This window comes from Artibeus jamaicensis, unplaced genomic scaffold (genome assembly GCF_021234435.1).
Source record: "Artibeus jamaicensis isolate MK-2021 breed Jamaican fruit bat unplaced genomic scaffold, CSHL_Jam_final contig_1028, whole genome shotgun sequence".
Taxonomy (NCBI): domain Eukaryota; kingdom Metazoa; phylum Chordata; class Mammalia; order Chiroptera; family Phyllostomidae; genus Artibeus; species Artibeus jamaicensis.
The window spans coordinates 4772041-4788728 of record NW_026521201.1 but is presented as its reverse complement, the minus strand read 5'-3'; the positions used below and the strand labels follow the sequence as shown (position 1 = coordinate 4788728).

At 54.7% G+C, this 16688-nt stretch overlaps 1 protein-coding gene across 8 annotated transcripts in view; it reads left to right on the top strand.

Annotated features, from left to right (window-relative positions):
- TSPAN9 (tetraspanin 9) overlaps nucleotides 1–15787 on the top strand; it is a 215447-nt gene extending 199660 nt beyond the window's left edge. For all 8 annotated transcript variants that reach the window (XM_037133912.2, XM_053662326.1, XM_037133914.2 and 5 more), the window contains 6 exons: nucleotides 7507–7698; nucleotides 8052–8126; nucleotides 9399–9500; nucleotides 10263–10394; nucleotides 10798–10881; nucleotides 12514–15787. In XM_037133912.2, coding sequence (XP_036989807.2) covers nucleotides 7507–7698; nucleotides 8052–8126; nucleotides 9399–9500; nucleotides 10263–10394; nucleotides 10798–10881; nucleotides 12514–12585 — 657 coding nt within the window. In that variant the 3' untranslated portion in view covers nucleotides 12586–15787. The remainder of the gene's footprint in view (nucleotides 1–7506; nucleotides 7699–8051; nucleotides 8127–9398; nucleotides 9501–10262; nucleotides 10395–10797; nucleotides 10882–12513) is intronic.
- Nucleotides 15788–16688: the final 901 nt, after the last annotated feature.

The window sequence follows — 16688 nt, the reverse complement described above, 5'->3', positions numbered from 1 at the left end:
CACCCCCATTCCACCCCAAAGGACACCAGGCCCATTGAGCAGCCCTCTAGGGGCCAGGATTGTTGGGAACTGGGTATTTCCCCTGCCCAGGGCCCTTGGTACCCTCAACATCAATTGAGCACCACTGCAGCTCCGCCGGGCAGGCCTCGAGCTGTGGCAGGACTGCCCATCTTCCCCATCAAGTCCATTCCAGGCCAAGGTGGGCTGGGAGGGTAGAGGGAAGAAGGGACACAGGGAACAATTGTACCCCAGCATTCCCCAGGTGGGTCCAGCCCTTCCTGCTCTTGCTCCCTACTGGCAACCACTGGGGGGCAGCAATGGGCTGTCTTCAAAGTCTCAGGTGGGATCTTCCTCGTCACAGACTCTCATCCCAATGGACTTACTAGAGTTTTAGACTCTGAGAGGTATTGTAAGGGGATCTACTCCCAACAGATGGGGTGTTCTGGTGTTTTGGGGAGGGGTTACCACATTCTCGGTGTCTGTACAAAGTTTCCCGGGGAGAAGTGGGCTCTGGAAACATGGGACTTCAGAGCATTATTAACCTCCAAGACTTGCAGCCCCCAACACACATCTGGTACTTTTGGCTATGTTGAAGTGCCTGCCCCCAGACCCATCATAGATAGAAAATAACCCAATTCTGCAGCCATCAAAATGTAACTGGGTTTTAGATATGCAGATGCTTTATGTAATAGTCATTTGGAGGAAAATTCAGTTCAGAAATATGGGTGTGATCTCCCTATCACCTGTGCAAGCTGTAAAGCGAAGTTGTGAGGACAATGGGAGGTGTTGAGAGAAAGTGTGGGGTCAAAAAGGAGTGACTGAGGAACCATGCTGTTTGGCTTCAAATTACGCAAACTCAGTGTGACAAACAAACTGTGTCTCAGCTGCCAGCCAAGGCAGGGGAGGCTTGGGCTTCATCACTAACAGTATAGAGCTTGGCATGTTGGAGGGGAGAGTGGTGTCTTTATACTCTGCCCTGGTCCCTCCATAGCTGGACTGTGACTTTCAGTTTGGGACAGCGATGAGTAGTGGAAGGTGACTCATAGGAAGAGGAAGATCTCAAAGCCCTTTAATAGGCCAGGAGAAGCTTTGGGAAGGGATGTTAGACACCTACCTTCTTACATTCAGAGGCTTGCCATGTTCTGGGTGGGCTTCATGGGCAAAAGTAGGACCGAGGCATGTCAGCCACATGAAGAGTAGGTTCTTGAGTTACAAAGAAAGAATTCTTGAGTAATTAGAGTTGTACATAACTGGAATGGAGCATCTTGTGGGCACCAGGACCCTGGGGTGCCCAGGGAGGGGCTGGACTGTGTGGAACCAGGGACAGCTCACATGGAGTGGCCACCTCTGTGCTCTGATCCACCTGCCTGCTGGGTGATTTTGGCAAGGACATCTTTGTGACTCTGTGCTGTCCTTTTGCTCTGTGCAGAATTAGAAGTGTGGTCCACCCCCTTTATACCTGTGACAATGAAGGAGCTGAAAGGGCCCCTTGGAGGCAAGGGTCACCCAAAACACAAAGGAGCAGCCCCACCCCCTGCACTGATGTGCTGCCCCTTCTCCCAGTGATGAGCTTTTGGCAGGCCGGCTTCTCCGGGGTTGGGCAGGATCATTACTAGCCACACGCCAGGCTGTGAAATTAAAGTCACTTTGGTTTTCTTTTTTATTTTCCACATCCACTAATTTATTAAATGTCATTAAATATTGTACTTGGCTCTGGCTCATAAAGGGTGTTGGGGAGTGCTGAGACTTAGTGTTTGAAAAGCTCCTGCAAAATAAAGAGGGAATGAAGCTGGAGGTGGGCCAGGGGCTGGGCTGGGGGGTCTGTGGAGATGCATCAGGCAGCAGGGTGAAAACAGCCAGTTGGTGTGATGGGCTCCAGAGGGGCTGGGGCCAGGGAAGCAGGGGACTTACAGGCAACTGAGGGACCAGGTGGGTAAACTGGGAGTAGCTTAGGGCACTGGGGTTCTGTAATAGAAGTAGAGAAGAGGGGGTGCATGTGGGGCTTCTTTTCAGGTGTGTTTTGTGCTGGGTATGGTCCTGTGCCCAGCTTGCATGCTGCTCAGGTGCTTTCCACCCCCATCCATCCACCCACCCATCCACCCATCCATCCATCCATCCATCTGTCCGTCCAATATGTAGTATGTCCTGGGCCCTGCAGTAGAAGAGACATGAACCTGGTCCTGGAAGTGCTGGTGTTTTAACAAGGGCGGGCATCAGTCTACACAGAAGGTGGGTCCCTGATGTACTCAAGTCTGGGTTCAACCCAGACATAGGAGGTCACCCCTAGGAGGGCCACCCCCACACAGGGGATAGAGGCTGCTGGCAGTTATGAGGGGACACAGGGAGTGGTTGTCTCTGAGCTCTAAGCAATGTGTAGATGGGGACAGAAGCTCAGGAGGGAACTTGATTTGAAGGGGAAATTATGGGCCTTACCCCCAAAGAAACGGAATGCCTGAATGAAAAATATATAAGGATACATGGCAGGAACATATAATAAAACTACACATCAATGTGGTTTGAACTGAAGATGAGGAATAATGCCATGGGAACATTAGCTAGTTACAACAGGCTTAATGAATGAGGTGAGTCTGGAGTGCTTGTTCACTGCTTGGCCATAGCCCCACTGGGCCTGAGCTTCAGTGCCTGCACCTGGTGGATGCACCGCAGGGGATGGGAAGGTCCTGAGATGGCCCTTTGCAGAGGCCCAGACAGAAGGGTCCTATAAGGAGAGAGACCCAAGGGCATTGCCAAGGGTAAGGCACTTACCCTTGTTCTGGCTCTGGGTATTTAGCAATGAACAGAACAGACCCAAATCCCAGCCAGCCTTCACAGAGATCAAGGCCACAGGCAAATGCAAGGGTAGGAACTTTCCTCAAGTTTTGATGCGGATTTATTTGGAGCCCTGAATTGAAAGTATTTAGAAATGCCCTTGAGTGTTGGGAGGAAGGGACAAGGGGAGGGTGGCCAGCTTCTGACCAGACTCAGCTGGTGACTTTGGGTCAATCGGTGCTAGCGTGGGCAGGATTCTGGCCCCCTGAGTCACCCTGCCTTGCCCCAGTCTCTTCCTGCCTGGGGCTGACTATATAGCTTGGTCATCTCAGCTGAGACAACCCTCTGGTTTTGGAAGGGAATTTTCCCAAATGCCACCAGCTGAGTTCCCTGGCCCTGATCTTTGGCTGTGCCACTGCAGACCTTGCCTCCTTCCTGTGCTTGGCACCCTCTGCATGAGGCAGCTCCCCTCCCTGTTCGTCTTCTCTCCCGTGCCTCACCCTCTCCCAACTCCCCAGCTCTGCCCTCGCATGTTGGCTTCCTGTCTGTCTTCTTGCCCTCCTGCCCAGCAAACCTTTTCTGCTGTTAGCGCCTCCCTCCTGCCCAGGGCCACATACCAGATATTGGCCACTTACTGGTTCCTGCTCTGGCCCCTCTTGAGCTTCCCAGATGGAGTCTTCCCAGCACTTTTCTCCTGTCCTGTGGTGTGGACCCTCTCTGAGCCAGGACACTGCCTCACCCTCAAAAGGAACACACCAGGTTCCACACCTGGAGTGGAGTGGGGCTAGGGCAGGCTTTCTCCTCCATTAACATTTGGGGCTGGGCAGTTTTTTATGGGGGGAGCAGTCCTATGCATTGTGGGTGTTTAGCAGTACCCATGACCTCCACTCACTAGATGGCAGTAGCAGTTCCCTCCCCAGGTTGTGTCCACCAAAAGTGTTGTACACATTGTAGGGTGTCCCCAGGGAAGCAAAATTGCTCCTGGGTGAGAACCACTGGGCTAGGAGATGAGAGCACCATATCTCAGGCTTGGCTAAACCTGTGCTGGAAGAGACCTGAGAAATTCTCTAGTCCAAATCCCATATTTTAAAGGAAATTGGGCCTCAGCAAGCTAAAGAATCCTAAGATCATATAGGGGAACAGCATGATGAAAGAAGCATTTTAGAAAAAGGATTCAGGCAGCTCGGTGCAGGCTGGGCTGAAAAATAGAGGTCAGGGGTGAGGAGGGGAGCACGGCTGGGGTCTGGGTGAGACAGGGGCTAAGGTGGAGTCTTGGTGCTCTTGCCCTGGTGGCCTGGGCTCAGCATGTATGCAGCCTCCCAGGAGTGGGAGTGTGTAAGGGCTCTTCACCAAATGCCAGGGAACCAGGTTCTGGGCCCACCCTGGCAATGTGACAGTCACATGTCCCTTTCTAGTGTCCTTGTCTATAAACGTAGGTCCTGATGTTTGTGTCTTCTTCCTGCCTGGAGGTTGTGCTGGTTTTGGGTCATCTGAGATGGGGACACAGGGTCCCTCTCAGCAGAGATCCCTGAGAATATAGGAGTGACAGGGGTCTCACTCACTCAAGCAGACATTGTGTGTGATGCCTTTCCCCAACCCTGCACTTAGATACAGGCTGCCGATGGGTTGCTCCACCTGTAGGCAGCAGACCTCACCTGAGATCAAGCCTGGGGCTTGGTGGAACCTCAGGCAGAAAGTGAAACGGGAAACAGTTAGGATATAGGACCCTAGCTCCCAGGGTATTGGAGGGTGGCTGCTGGTCAGGCCAAGTTACAGAACGTGCAGTGTGGAGTCAGAGAAATGACCGTCTCCTGGGAGCTTCAAATGGTTGAGCTTTTCCTGGATGGAGGCTCCTTGAACTCACATCAGTTCCCCCTGGAGGGAAATGGAGAATGGAGGCACAGAGGGGACCGCACAAGGCTCCACTCCCCATGAGAACTGTCTTCTGGGGAGAAGACCCGGGGGCCCTGGTGTCTGCAGCGCGTGGGGCATCCTGCAGCTCCAGGAGGCTGAGTTCAGCTCCCTGTAGTAGGCTCTTCTACCTGGTTAGTGACCTGGCAGCAGTGGGTTTTCCTCTTATTCATTGCAGGGTCTGGCTTTTAGAGCTATAAATATTCCATATGAAGATTATGAATTTCCGTATGATTAATGAAAGAAGAATTGAGATGGCAGCATAGATACTGACCATGTTGAAGAAAGTGACAAGTTGGATGAAAGTAGCAAACCCAGAGCTTCTGACCCGGCCTGAAGCGCCATCTAGTGGTTGCAGGGGTTATTCCCCTGGCAAAGCAAGAGAGATGCTGCCACTGGGTGGATGCTCTGGGCCTGAGTGTGCCCACACCTCAAGAGCCTTGCCCTAGTTCTTTATGGGGCTGCTGAAGGGTAGAGGAGGCGCAGAACCCCTCTCCACTGTGTGGAGGACCCAGGCAGCTGCTCCACTTACCTAACCCCCACATTCCGTACTCCTTGAGCAGTCTTTGGTTTAGTAATACATGGGAATTTTCCAACTTCTTGATCATTCCCAATCTGGACCACCTTTGTTTCCCCATTCATCAAAACTTTACTCATTCTTTAGAGCCCAGCTAGCCCTGTCAGTACTACCCTGCAAATATATCTCAAGTTAGACCATTTCTGACCAGTCCTCCACGGCCACCAGCTGTGACCATCACCAGCCTGAGCACTGCAGTAGCCTTCTAACTGCTGCCCTGGCTTCCGCTGTGCCCTCTGCTGGTCTCTTGTCCAGGCAGCAGCCAGATCAGTCTATTGAAAACATAAGTCATGTCACTTTCCAGCTCCAGAGGCTTTCCACCCTGTATAACAGCACCCACATTTTCTGTCCTGATGCCTGCAAGGTCCTGTCTCATCTATCCCCTGCCACCCTGCCTACTGGTCCCCTACCACTTGTCACCTCCTTCACTCTGTTGTAGCCACATGGGCACCTTGCTGCTCTGTGGCCGTCCAGGCTCATTCCCCACTAAGGGCTTTTGTACTGCTGTTCCCTCTGTGAGGACACTCTCCCCCAGGTATTTGTGTGGTTCACTTCCTCTCTTTATTTGGGTCCCCACTCAAAGGCCATCTTTCTTAGAGGACTTTCCTGACCACTCTGTCCCCAGGTACTTCCTAACTCCTTACTCATTCTTAGTTTTCTTCACAGCACATAGCAGCACCCGGCATTCCATGAGATGTTTGCTTGTGTAATCTGCATCCTCTGTGGGAGCTCTCTCTTCACGAGGGCCAGGCCTTTACCGGCTCCCCTGGCACTCAGCAGGGGCCTGGCACTTGTTAAGTAGGGGCTTAGCTTGGGTTTGCAGGCTCCCTGTCTTTGCTGGTACCTCTTTGTGCCCTCTCTGGCTTTGGTTCCTGGGGGTCACAGCACCGCTTTTGGCACACAGGAGCTGTTCAGTAAATGCCTTCAGAGGCCAGACCTCCTCTTTTCAACCCACTTCCTATGCTTGTTTCCCTGTAAATTCTCACAACGAACCAGGAGGTGGATGCTGTTATTCTCATTTAGCATAAAAGGAGCTTGCAAGGTGGCACAACCAGGACCAACTGGAGCCAGACATCAGATCCATGTCTGGTCTCCCTAGCCCTTATGTCTACACTTTCACCTGCATGGAACATTCTTGCCCTCTACCTGCCCCAAGTTTCCCCATTCTTCAGGGACTGTCCCCACCCACTGGCATCTTGGACCAGGGCAGTGACTGCATCCTCAGAACTCCTATGCCATTTATTTGGCACCAGTGTGTACTGCCAAGGGTAGCTGCTGCTTCTTTATGGCTCCCATCCAGCCCAACTGGAGGCCTGGGGAAGGCAGGTCTCTAAAGCTGTTGTAGCTCTTCTGGCACAAGATGCTGCATGCTGTAGGTACTCAATAAATATCAGTTGACTGATTGGTTGGCTTCTCACACTCAGCAAACTTCCTCTGAGCTGCGGGAGGGAGGGGTGTGTCAGCTATATTGATCGTAAAATAAGGCAGACATGGAGATTTGCAACCAACGAAATTGAAGCTTCCCTGGGTGAAACGAGTGGTGTCAGCGGCCCCAGGGGTGCTGTTGGGGAGTTGGTTTTCCAGCTCGTAGTGCTGGTTGCTGGATTACAGATGGATGGCGAACGCGGTGATGGCTGCTATGTCCTACACGCCAGCCAGCCCCTCAGTCAGCCTCTCCACCAGCCCAGCCAGTCCTTTTCTTCTCCTGTCTGTGGGAAATGTGTTCTTCAGCCTCCTGAGGACAGTGGGCCAATGGCCCTGCTGGTCAGGGCAATAGGTCACAGTGGCTGGAAGGTGTGGCCCCAAGAAACTGGACTCTGGATTCTCTTCCTGGTCCCAGAGATATAGCTTCCCCTGACCACCATGTCCCCTTCCCCTAGACTCTTTCCTGAATGCTAGGGCCTCTCCTCTGCCAAGTGGAGTACCACTTGCAGCCACTCACATGCATCTGGGACCTGCAGTCTTTGCCATATGCTTTTGCCTGTGTTTTATTTAATTTGATCCTCAGAGTGACCCTGGTGAAGTTGTGTAACCCCGTTTGCTAGGTGGGGAGATTGAGCCCTGGAGAGACTAAAGGTGTGTCTGGGTCATATAACCAACATGATCTGAAGCTGTACCGTGTCTGACCAGTAGCCCAATTTTCACCCTCTTTGTATCTCCAAGTAGGGGGTGGAAATATGCATCTTTCAAGTTCCCCTGTGGTGAATGCACCAGCAATGCCAGTCTAACAGGCTTTCCTTTCTCTACAGCTCTGTGGCTGTGGGCTGCTTGGAGTGGGCATTTGGCTCTCCGTATCCCAAGGCAACTTTGCCACCTTCTCGCCCAGCTTTCCTTCACTGTCTGCAGCCAACCTAGTCATCGCCATAGGCACCATTGTCATGGTGACAGGCTTCCTTGGCTGCCTGGGGGCCATCAAGGAAAACAAGTGCCTCCTCCTCAGTGTAAGTTGGACCCCACACCCCAACCCGCTGAGTTTGGATCACCCTGTGTTTGGGCCATAGCCACAGGCAAGGCCTGGGAACATGAGCTGAGTCCAGGGAAATTGCTTCCAGAATGTGATTTTGCCCAGCCACATTCCTCTTCCTCATGATTGGCTCTCTCTGCCCTGGTTGACTCTGTCAGTCCTTGATTGGCATCGACTTAATATCCCTCCCCTTCCTATGTGGGTTTCCTCAGAAATAGGTGCTTCTCTGCACCTGGGAAGCCCTGGCTACATGTTGACTGTCCCCTGACTCCCTGCCATTGTCCTTGTTTGTGCCACACTCCTGGCCACACCTACACCTTCTCTTTCCAGTTTTTCATCGTCCTGTTGATCATCCTCCTAGCAGAGCTGATCTTACTTATCCTCTTCTTTGTCTACATGGACAAGGTAAGCCTTCAGGAACGGAGGGGCCTATGGAATTTCATTGCTTTTGGGGTTGGGTCACACTGGGGCAAGCCAGAGGGAAAGTGCTGACAGGTAGTATCTGTGAGGAAAGGAGGATGGGGCCAGGAAATCTAGGAAAGGCCCAGATGAAAGGTTTCATTGTGGCAGCCTGGGGAAGGCAAGTTTGGGACGTTCACTACCTGTGTAGTCTTGGGAAGTGGAGTCCGCCACAGAACCCGGTGTGCAGTGGACTGCCCCTTGCATTAGCGAGCTCCCCATCACTGGGAACATTCAAGCATACTTGTGCTGACCACTTGGAAAAGGGATTTAGACCTCATTAAGTGGTTGGGCAGGGTTATTTGAGGGTAACGCATCGGAAACATGCAGGCACTTTGCAGGTGACACCATGAGGAGGACTAGCAAGTGAAGGGTAGCTGCACTTTCTTCTCCAGAGACCTTCGGGGACAGAGCGACTGCTCCCAGGCTGCCCTGCAGGGTTCGGCAGCATGGAGAGGTGACCCCGGGCAACCTTGCCCCACTACATAGCTTCCAGTTAGTCTGGAGAAGTTCTTACTGGTACTCCCAAGAATGACGAGCCAAGCGCTCAGTCTCTTGGCGCTTAACAGGCTCTTTCCGTGCATGTGCCAAGGGACTGAGTTGCTCTCTGTTCCTTGGGTTCTCGAAGTGTTTGCCAGGCCACATGGAAGGAGTCATTATTCGGGTTAGAAACTAATTCTTTTGCATTTGTGAAAAGGAAAAAATAATAAAATTGAGAGATCCCTCTATGCCAGCTGTTCTTGGCTCTTTGTAATAGTTATTTCCTTTAATTCCACAACTGCCCAAAGGAGGACACGTGCATTCCAATACATCACAGATAAAGCAGAGATGAGTCACTTGCTAACAAGGGGTGGACCTAACATCAAAGTGACTGATCTGCCATTCCCTGGTTCCCAGGGGGTCTTTTGATAGGGGCAGCGTGAGGGAGGATGTTGTGGGTGGGATGGTGGGGTGGCCTGTGTGCATGGCTATAGCCTCTTTCCTTCTCAGTGTTGGAGCCCTGGCCTGAAGGGTTCAGCTCTCCTGGGAATCAGTGGGTGCAGAGTGAAGCTGAAAGTGTAAACTCACACTCTCAGTGTTGGTGGCCTGCCCCATTGAGCAGGAGCCCACTCCCAGGCCCCCCCCTCACCCAGTCTGGAAGAGGGCAGCCAGCAGGTCTAGCTGACCTGGGCAGGTTACATCCTGGTCCCAACTGCACTGTCTGCCTCAACGTGACAGGTAAACGAGAATGCCAAAAAGGACCTGAAAGAAGGCCTGCTGCTGTACAACACTGAGAACAATGTGGGGCTGAAGAATGCCTGGAACATCATCCAGGCCGAGGTAAGGGCTGGGCAGCTGCTGACTGCACACAGCAGGGGCCAGCAGGCTGGAAGGGGGGTGGTGGTTGCCTGGGGGGCTGAGTGGGCTGCCTGTGCTTTCCAGATTTTAAGTGGGAGCTGCCGGGTGGTCAGATACAATACAGTGGGATACAGCTAGGAGGGGCAGGAGGTGAGTGAAGGGGGGCGGGCAGGGCCTGGGTGCAGGTGTGGACAGGCCTGAGGGAGCCAGTGCAAGTGGCTAAGTGGGCATAGGAAGCTGGGAAGTATGGATAATCAAGAAGGACAGACCATCCAAGTCTTTTCCTAAAGCTTTGGAATGAGTGACAGAATTTATTTTAGCAACAGACATGCCTTCTTGGTCATGGCAGGCAAGGAGGCTCTGATTCTAGGAGGAGAACAAGTCTGTACAGGCGGGATGCCCCATGGTATGCATTTGGGAAGGGCAGGCAGGCAGCCCAGGACCGTCCATCAAGCACAGAGCCAGGGGGCTGGTGGGGAGCAGAGGAATGTGCACGCCTGCCCAGCGTCCAGCGCCGAGGGGCAGGCAGCATTTCTGCCTCCCTGCTGCGGCCTCCGGGAAGGAGCTGTCGCTTACTTACCCTGTGGGCCCAGTTGAGACCAAAAGTAGGGACAAGAAGAAGGCCTTTGTGTCCTCCGATGGACTATAGGGTGGCAGCTCAGTGAGGCTGGGTTGCCTGGGACAGGGGATGGTCCAGAGAAGGGGCAGGCGGCAGCCTCTCTGACTGTGCACCCCCGCCCACAGATGCGCTGCTGCGGCGTCACCGACTACACGGACTGGTACCCAGTGCTGGGCGAGAACACAGTCCCCGACCGCTGCTGCATGGAGAACTCCCAGGGCTGTGGGCGCAACAGCACCACCCCATTGTGGAAAACGGTGAGGCGTGAGATCCTTCTCCCAGGAGCCCGTGTGGTGGCAAGAAGACACCTATGGGTGAAGGGAGCGTGTCCTGGGGTGCAAAGAATGGACTTAATGTGGAGTGAGGAGGGAGGCACACAGGACTGAAACCAAAAGGCAGGTGGAAAATGGGGTGTGGGGGAGCCTGGACCCAAGTTGGGACTGTCATGGGGTAGGGGTCAGAGGCTGTACGGCAGGACATTGTGGGCAGAGGCCTGGGCAGGGCAGTTCTGCTCAAAAGCGGGAGGACCAGGCTGAGGGGCAGGGAGGGGCAGGAGGAAAAAGCAAGGGCAAGGGCCGGAGGAGAAAGAGGGTGGGGGCTGTGTGGGAGGGGTGCTTGTCCTCACGCTGGGCCCTTAACCTTGTGGTCCTCGCTTGCCAGGGCTGCTATGAAAAGGTGAAGATGTGGTTTGATGACAACAAGCACGTGCTTGGCACGGTGGGGATGTGCATCCTGGTCATGCAGGTAAGAGGGCCCTCGGCCTCGCTGCGTCCCGGCTAGAGAAAAGCAGGCGCCCCAAAGTCACATCCCTGGCCAGGCAGCCTGCCATCCGTGTGCTTTCTCCTGCTCTGAGGCCCCTCCTGAGGACTGCCCTGACCCTGCAGGCACCACAGCGCTGGCCTCCTTGCGTTTCATCTGAGCCTGGGGCCTGACGCTGGCATTGCATGCAGCCCGTGTATGGCTGTGCTGGTGAGCACACCTGTCCCCACCCCACAGGGATGTTTACCCCGAGACTGAACTGAATGGAACCTGAGTTCTCAGTGACGACCATAAGGCATGGGCCCATGGGCCAGACCCCACAGGGGTCAGCCCTCGCCTCACCATCTGTTAGTGCATGTGACCTGCACACACTGGTCAGCTTCTGGGCCTTAATTTCCACATCAGTACAAGGGGCATGGCCATCGTGCCACTTAATGTTGGGTTTAATAGGCCTTGCGTAGGGCATGGAGCAGTACCAGGCCCCCGGGAGGTGCCCTGTGAACATTAGCTATTAGTAGCAAGCACTTAACGACAACTGTCCTTCGTAAGGCCTAGTGTAGATGATGGAGAGGGAGAGGAGGCAACCCCTGCCTCTCCTCTTGAAGGCGAGGCCGGCACTGCTGGCCGGGAACAGGGGACCCCCGGCTTTTCTGGGAACGAGTGTTTCCTACACTCCTGTGCCCTTCATGTATGGCTTCTGTCACTGGTGAGCAGTAGTCTTCAGAGGCTGATTCCTCTTGGAGTACTTGAACGTGCCTGGTAGGTCTGTGGGGAAATAAATGGTTGACACCCTGCATGAAGTTGTCTTTCTTATCTTAAACTCCCGGCCTGGGGGCCTGATCATGTCCCGCTTTATCCAAGGCTTGCAGGCTTAGTGAGGAGCCTGCTGTCATTTTCACAGAGCTGATGTGAGGTGCACTCACAGGGAGCAGGACGCTGTTTAGCACTGAGGATGGGCTCGTCTCAGGTCTTCCTGCACGCAGGCCTGGACCTGGACTGGAGCCCTGGAGTGGCGCTCACCAGCCACGGTCTCCTCCCTTGATGCATAAACCCGGAGTGAGAGAGCCATGAGACGCACGCAGTGTCCCCAGTCACCTGTTTTATGGCCTGTGCCCATCGCACACTATCTGTGGTGACTGAGAGGCCACAGGCTGCCTGCCTCCTGCCTCCTGCACCGCTCTGGGTCACTGCCCCCTTGCAGGATTCACAGGCTTGTCTTAACCGTCATTAGTAAGATGGGTCTGCTGCAGTCAAAGACAGCATGTCATGTGTCAGAGCCAAACAGAAGGGACTCAGCACGGGTTTCTCACGTTCCTGCTGCATTCCTTTCCTTCCTCACTCCCTGTTAGCCACCATTGAGGGTCAGGTCCCTTGTGCTCTCAGGCCTCACCACGGCGTTCTGAACTAGGGAGGCTGCATTCCGTGCAGACAGCTCTGAGGAGCTGCACTCGTCGGTGTGGTACTGACTGGTCACCGTGTGCCCGCCTCTGTTCACTGTGGTCTTCATTTCACCGGTGTTTTTCAGTCACGCAAGTGGTTAAACCATTTGTTTTAGGTGGTCCATGTCAGACCCCAGCTGTGGGGCTTTTATCTAAGGCCCTTCTCTGTGTTTTGCAGATTCTGGGCATGGCCTTCTCCATGACCCTCTTCCAGCACATCCACCGGACTGGTAAAAAGTACGATGCCTAAGTGCCGGCAGGAGGCCCTGGCCCCATGCGGACGCTATGCCAGGGAAGGAGATTTGAGCTTTGTGTTGCCTGCCCGCACTCTAGACTGCTGACTGCTGCCCCCGCCTCCCTCAGCCGCCCTCCCCACCCACCCTGCCTCAGCCTTCTTGGGCTGGCGGGCCAGGAAGGAGGAGGCACAGAGACCTTGGAGTGCTGGGGGTGCCTGGATCCCTACGTCTGTGTATTTGCCAAAGAAGACAGGGTGGGCCAGGGGACATGCTCGAGGAGGCCCCCGCACTGATGTGTGTCCACCGCCCTTCCTCACACTGACACTGCGCCCGAGTCGGGTGCAGAAGGCTCCGTCCTGGTGGAGAGACTGCCCGGCAGAGGCCTCCCCGTGGGGCGGGGGGGGGGCCGCCTCCGGCCAAGGTCCCAGGGAGCATCTTGCCCAGGCTTTTTATACCTTACAGTGTAACTTTTTAATTTTATTTTACTCTGATTATGATTATTCAGGAATATTATCTCAGATAAGTTTAGGGTTAGATTTCTGATTTATAACTTTTTACTGCATTGATTTCTGTAACAATTTGATTTTTTTTGTTCCTTGAGGGTGGGAGATGGGTGGGAGAGAGCGTGTTGTCGTCTGGCTCAGTCAGGACAAACCGCTGTGCAGCGCTCAGGAGGTGCCGGGGCGAGATGCTCTCAGAACACACCGAGAGGAGGGCCCGTCGGGACTGCGCCCTGGCCCAGTGGCGTCTGGGGCACGTGAGCCTGGAAGAGGAGGTGAAGTGGAGGAGCGGGAAGCAGCGTGGAGGAGCGTCCTGCACAGGAGTGATGTGTCTGTGAATGCGGGTGCAGGAGGCCAGAGCAGAGGGGGCTCTTGGGGGCTGGCGAGGTGCTTTGCCAGGAATATGGCTGGAGCAGTCGTGGGTGGTTCTTCATTGACGAGCAGTTGTTCTTTTCCCTTCTTTACTCCTGCCCTCTGTGGGCATGGAGGCTTCCCCTTCTCCCCGCCGCAGGTTCTGCAGACCCAGTGATTTCACAGACATTCCTGCTAGAATCTCTCAGACACATACCTCCAGTTCAGCTGCTGCTCACTTTCTCACACTGCTTCTGGAAGGGGAAGCTGTCCTGAAGGTTTGCTGCTCAAACAGTGGCAGAGGACCCATGCCAGTCAGGAGGGGCAGGTGGGCATGGTGTCCATGATCATTCCAGCTGAAGTCACTGAGCTGCAGATTCCCTGCTAGGAAGGAGGGAGAAAGGTCCATCCAGATCCCAGGACCCTCATCTCCTTTCTCAGGGTTCACTGATGGAGGGGCAGGTGGCAGTCACATCCTCTGTGACCCCAAAGAAAAGTACAGGAAACTGAGAGAGGTCAGACTGGATCCTGTAAGGTCGCCCCAGGACAGAAGCAGCCTGAGACCAGGCCTGGGAGGTGAGCAGGCGGGTGGGACGTTAGACTGCAGCAGTGTCCCACCCAGACTCATGCTGCTCCAAGTGAGCATTTTGCGCTTAAGGAAAGAGTCAAGAATCTATAGGACAAAGCTTAAAAATCTTCCCCACTAGCTAGGTAGGACCCAGTGCACTTCCGCTGGTGGGGCCTCCGGGTGGCTGCCTTTTCCTCCACCACTTGGCTCCACACCCAGTTTTCCCAGGAGAGACCAGGCCTTCGTCTCCTCTCTGGCCTCTACCTGTCTGCTGTAAGAGCTGAGACCTGGCCACCCTGCCAGCAGCTCCTCCACGAAGCTTAAGTGCAGTGCCGTCAGGACCGGGAGTGCAGAACTTTCAGTGAGCTCAGGATGCATGGTTTTGGTAGGGGGAGCGGAGTAGTCTCAGTGAGTTGGGCAGTAAAGCCATCCTCCTGAGCCTGGAGCACTGGTGCAGGTGGGAATGCTGGGAAGGTAGGGCCTAGGTGGAGGATGGACAAGCACACGTGGGACAAAACTGCCTCTGGGTCCTCTGGCCTGCCTTCTCGGTGAGGAACTTCAGCCTCCTTCCCAGGTGCCCCAACCTACAGAGCCCAGAGAGACACTCAGCAAACACGCATTCAAGTCGCACAGTGAGACCTGGTACATAATGAGTTTATGCTGGGGGTGGGTGGGGTGGGTTTGTTTATGCTTATCAATGCAATTTTTAATTTTTGTTAAGATCAACAGCAAAAGCCTAGCCCCGTGGGGGCTGTGTAGCCTCCCTGGCAATCTCATTTCCAGGGACTCAGGGGCATCCTCTGGCCCTGAAAACCTTGCCACAAACCCCCTTCCTGCTGCAAGCCCCCCATTTCATCCATCTGTTCCCAGAGCCTTGTCCACAGTTTCCAAACCCCCTGTTCCCCTCACCCTGTGCTTGGTTGTCTCCTCATGCAGCCAAGGCTGCCCCGGGTGGGAGGCGCCGTGCCTGGGCCCGGGTGCTCTTACAATCCCTTGTCTGGCTCACACTGCACAAAAAGCCTCCACCATGGCTTCATCATGAAAGTCAGAGTTAGTTTAATCAGGTCTGCTGCAGGTGGTTTACAGAAGGCTCAGAAGGTCACGATCCTGTAGACAACTTTAAGGGAATGCCTGCCGTGGCCTTTCCCTGCAGCACACTTGCTGCGGCAGGTGTTGGCAGGAGTCTCTGCCCGCAGTCCCAGCACTGCCAGCCCTCTCCCTGCCGGCCTGGGCCTGCGCCTTGGGCTCTCACTCTGGAAAGGGTGCTGAGCACACCCAGATGCTCACATGGATGTTCTAGTCTGACTTGGAACTAGGTGGCCATCCCTCCTTGTTTTAGTGGCCAAAAAAGCAGTCGGATGGATGGAAATGACTGTCCCGGCTCTCTGGCCCCCTGCCCACCCACTGGTGGAGGTGCTAACTAGCAGGGATCTGGCATAGGATGGGAGCCGGGGCCCGGTGCACGGGGTCTGCTCTTTGTCCTTGGGCCCTTCAGAGTCCACCTGCTCATGTTCCCATTCTCGCATTTCCCTCCACATCCCACGGTGCAGCAGCAGTCCCGGGTGGGGCCTGGCCTTCCTGCCCAACTGGGGGTGAGGGTGAGTCTGGGGCATGAGCCCCACCCTGGCTGGCACTGGAGCAGCTCGGGAGGGCGGGGAAGCACGCCTGTTGGTTTCAAATGCACTTTTCTGCTTGTGATTCCGTATCTGCGTTTCCTTCATCCTGGTCCTGGCTTTATTGAACACCATGTTTTTAGCATGTTTTTAAATAAAAACTGATAATGTGTCAAAAGCACAAGCATGTTGTCCCTTTGTGGTGTGTTTGCTCACTCAGCCACAACTGACGTGTGCCATGTCGTGGTTGCTGTGAGCGACCAGGGGTATCGAATGCCAGTTCTACTCTTTGTCCAAGGCTCACCCCACAGCTGGACCTTGTCCCTCCTTCTGGGGCCCAGGTTACAGATACACTGGGTTGGGCAGGTCTTTCTGTGGGTACCTGCAGAACCTCAACACCCTCTCTGCCCAGTGACAGGATTCGGGTTTGGTTGGGGCCTGTCCAAGTGGCCCAAGCCCTCTGCACAGGAGCGCAACTCCCACCTGCACATCTGTCCTGCCCAGACCACCAGTGCTGTGGGCCAGACCTGGAGTGTGCTGGGAGGGGGCCGGCAGCAAGTCAGGGGGGGCTTCTCGTGGGGGCAGGGCCGCTGGATTTTGGTGCACTGTGTCCCCATCCCTCAGATGATCCTAGGTTTCATTTGAGCCCGATGTCTCTTCCAGGAGTGAGGAGCCTTGCTCTGTGACTGCCTGGGTGACACTCTCTTAGGTGGCTCTGAAATGGCCTCAGACAGGTACAGAAACACCGAGTCAGTTTGGGGCGGCCAGTGGGGAGGGAAGGAGGCCCTGAAACCACGTGAGTTCCCGGTTCTGCCGCCTCACTGCAGGAGAGGTCTCCCATCTTCCTTGGTGGCTGTAGTCACAGTGAGAGTTTACAGCCGAGAGAAGCTCAGATGTCATCCTGCCCTGGGCCAGGGAATGATGTGCCTCCTGTGCTGGGAAGGGGCGGGAATGAAGAGCGAGCGTGCAGCGTGGGTGTGGTGGGGCAGGAGCGACATCTCCCAACCCCTCCCTCCTCCTCAGGCGAGGCCAGAGGGGCATGGAGCTGTCCCGCAGCATCCACCTTCTGGGCTGTGTCCTGCAGC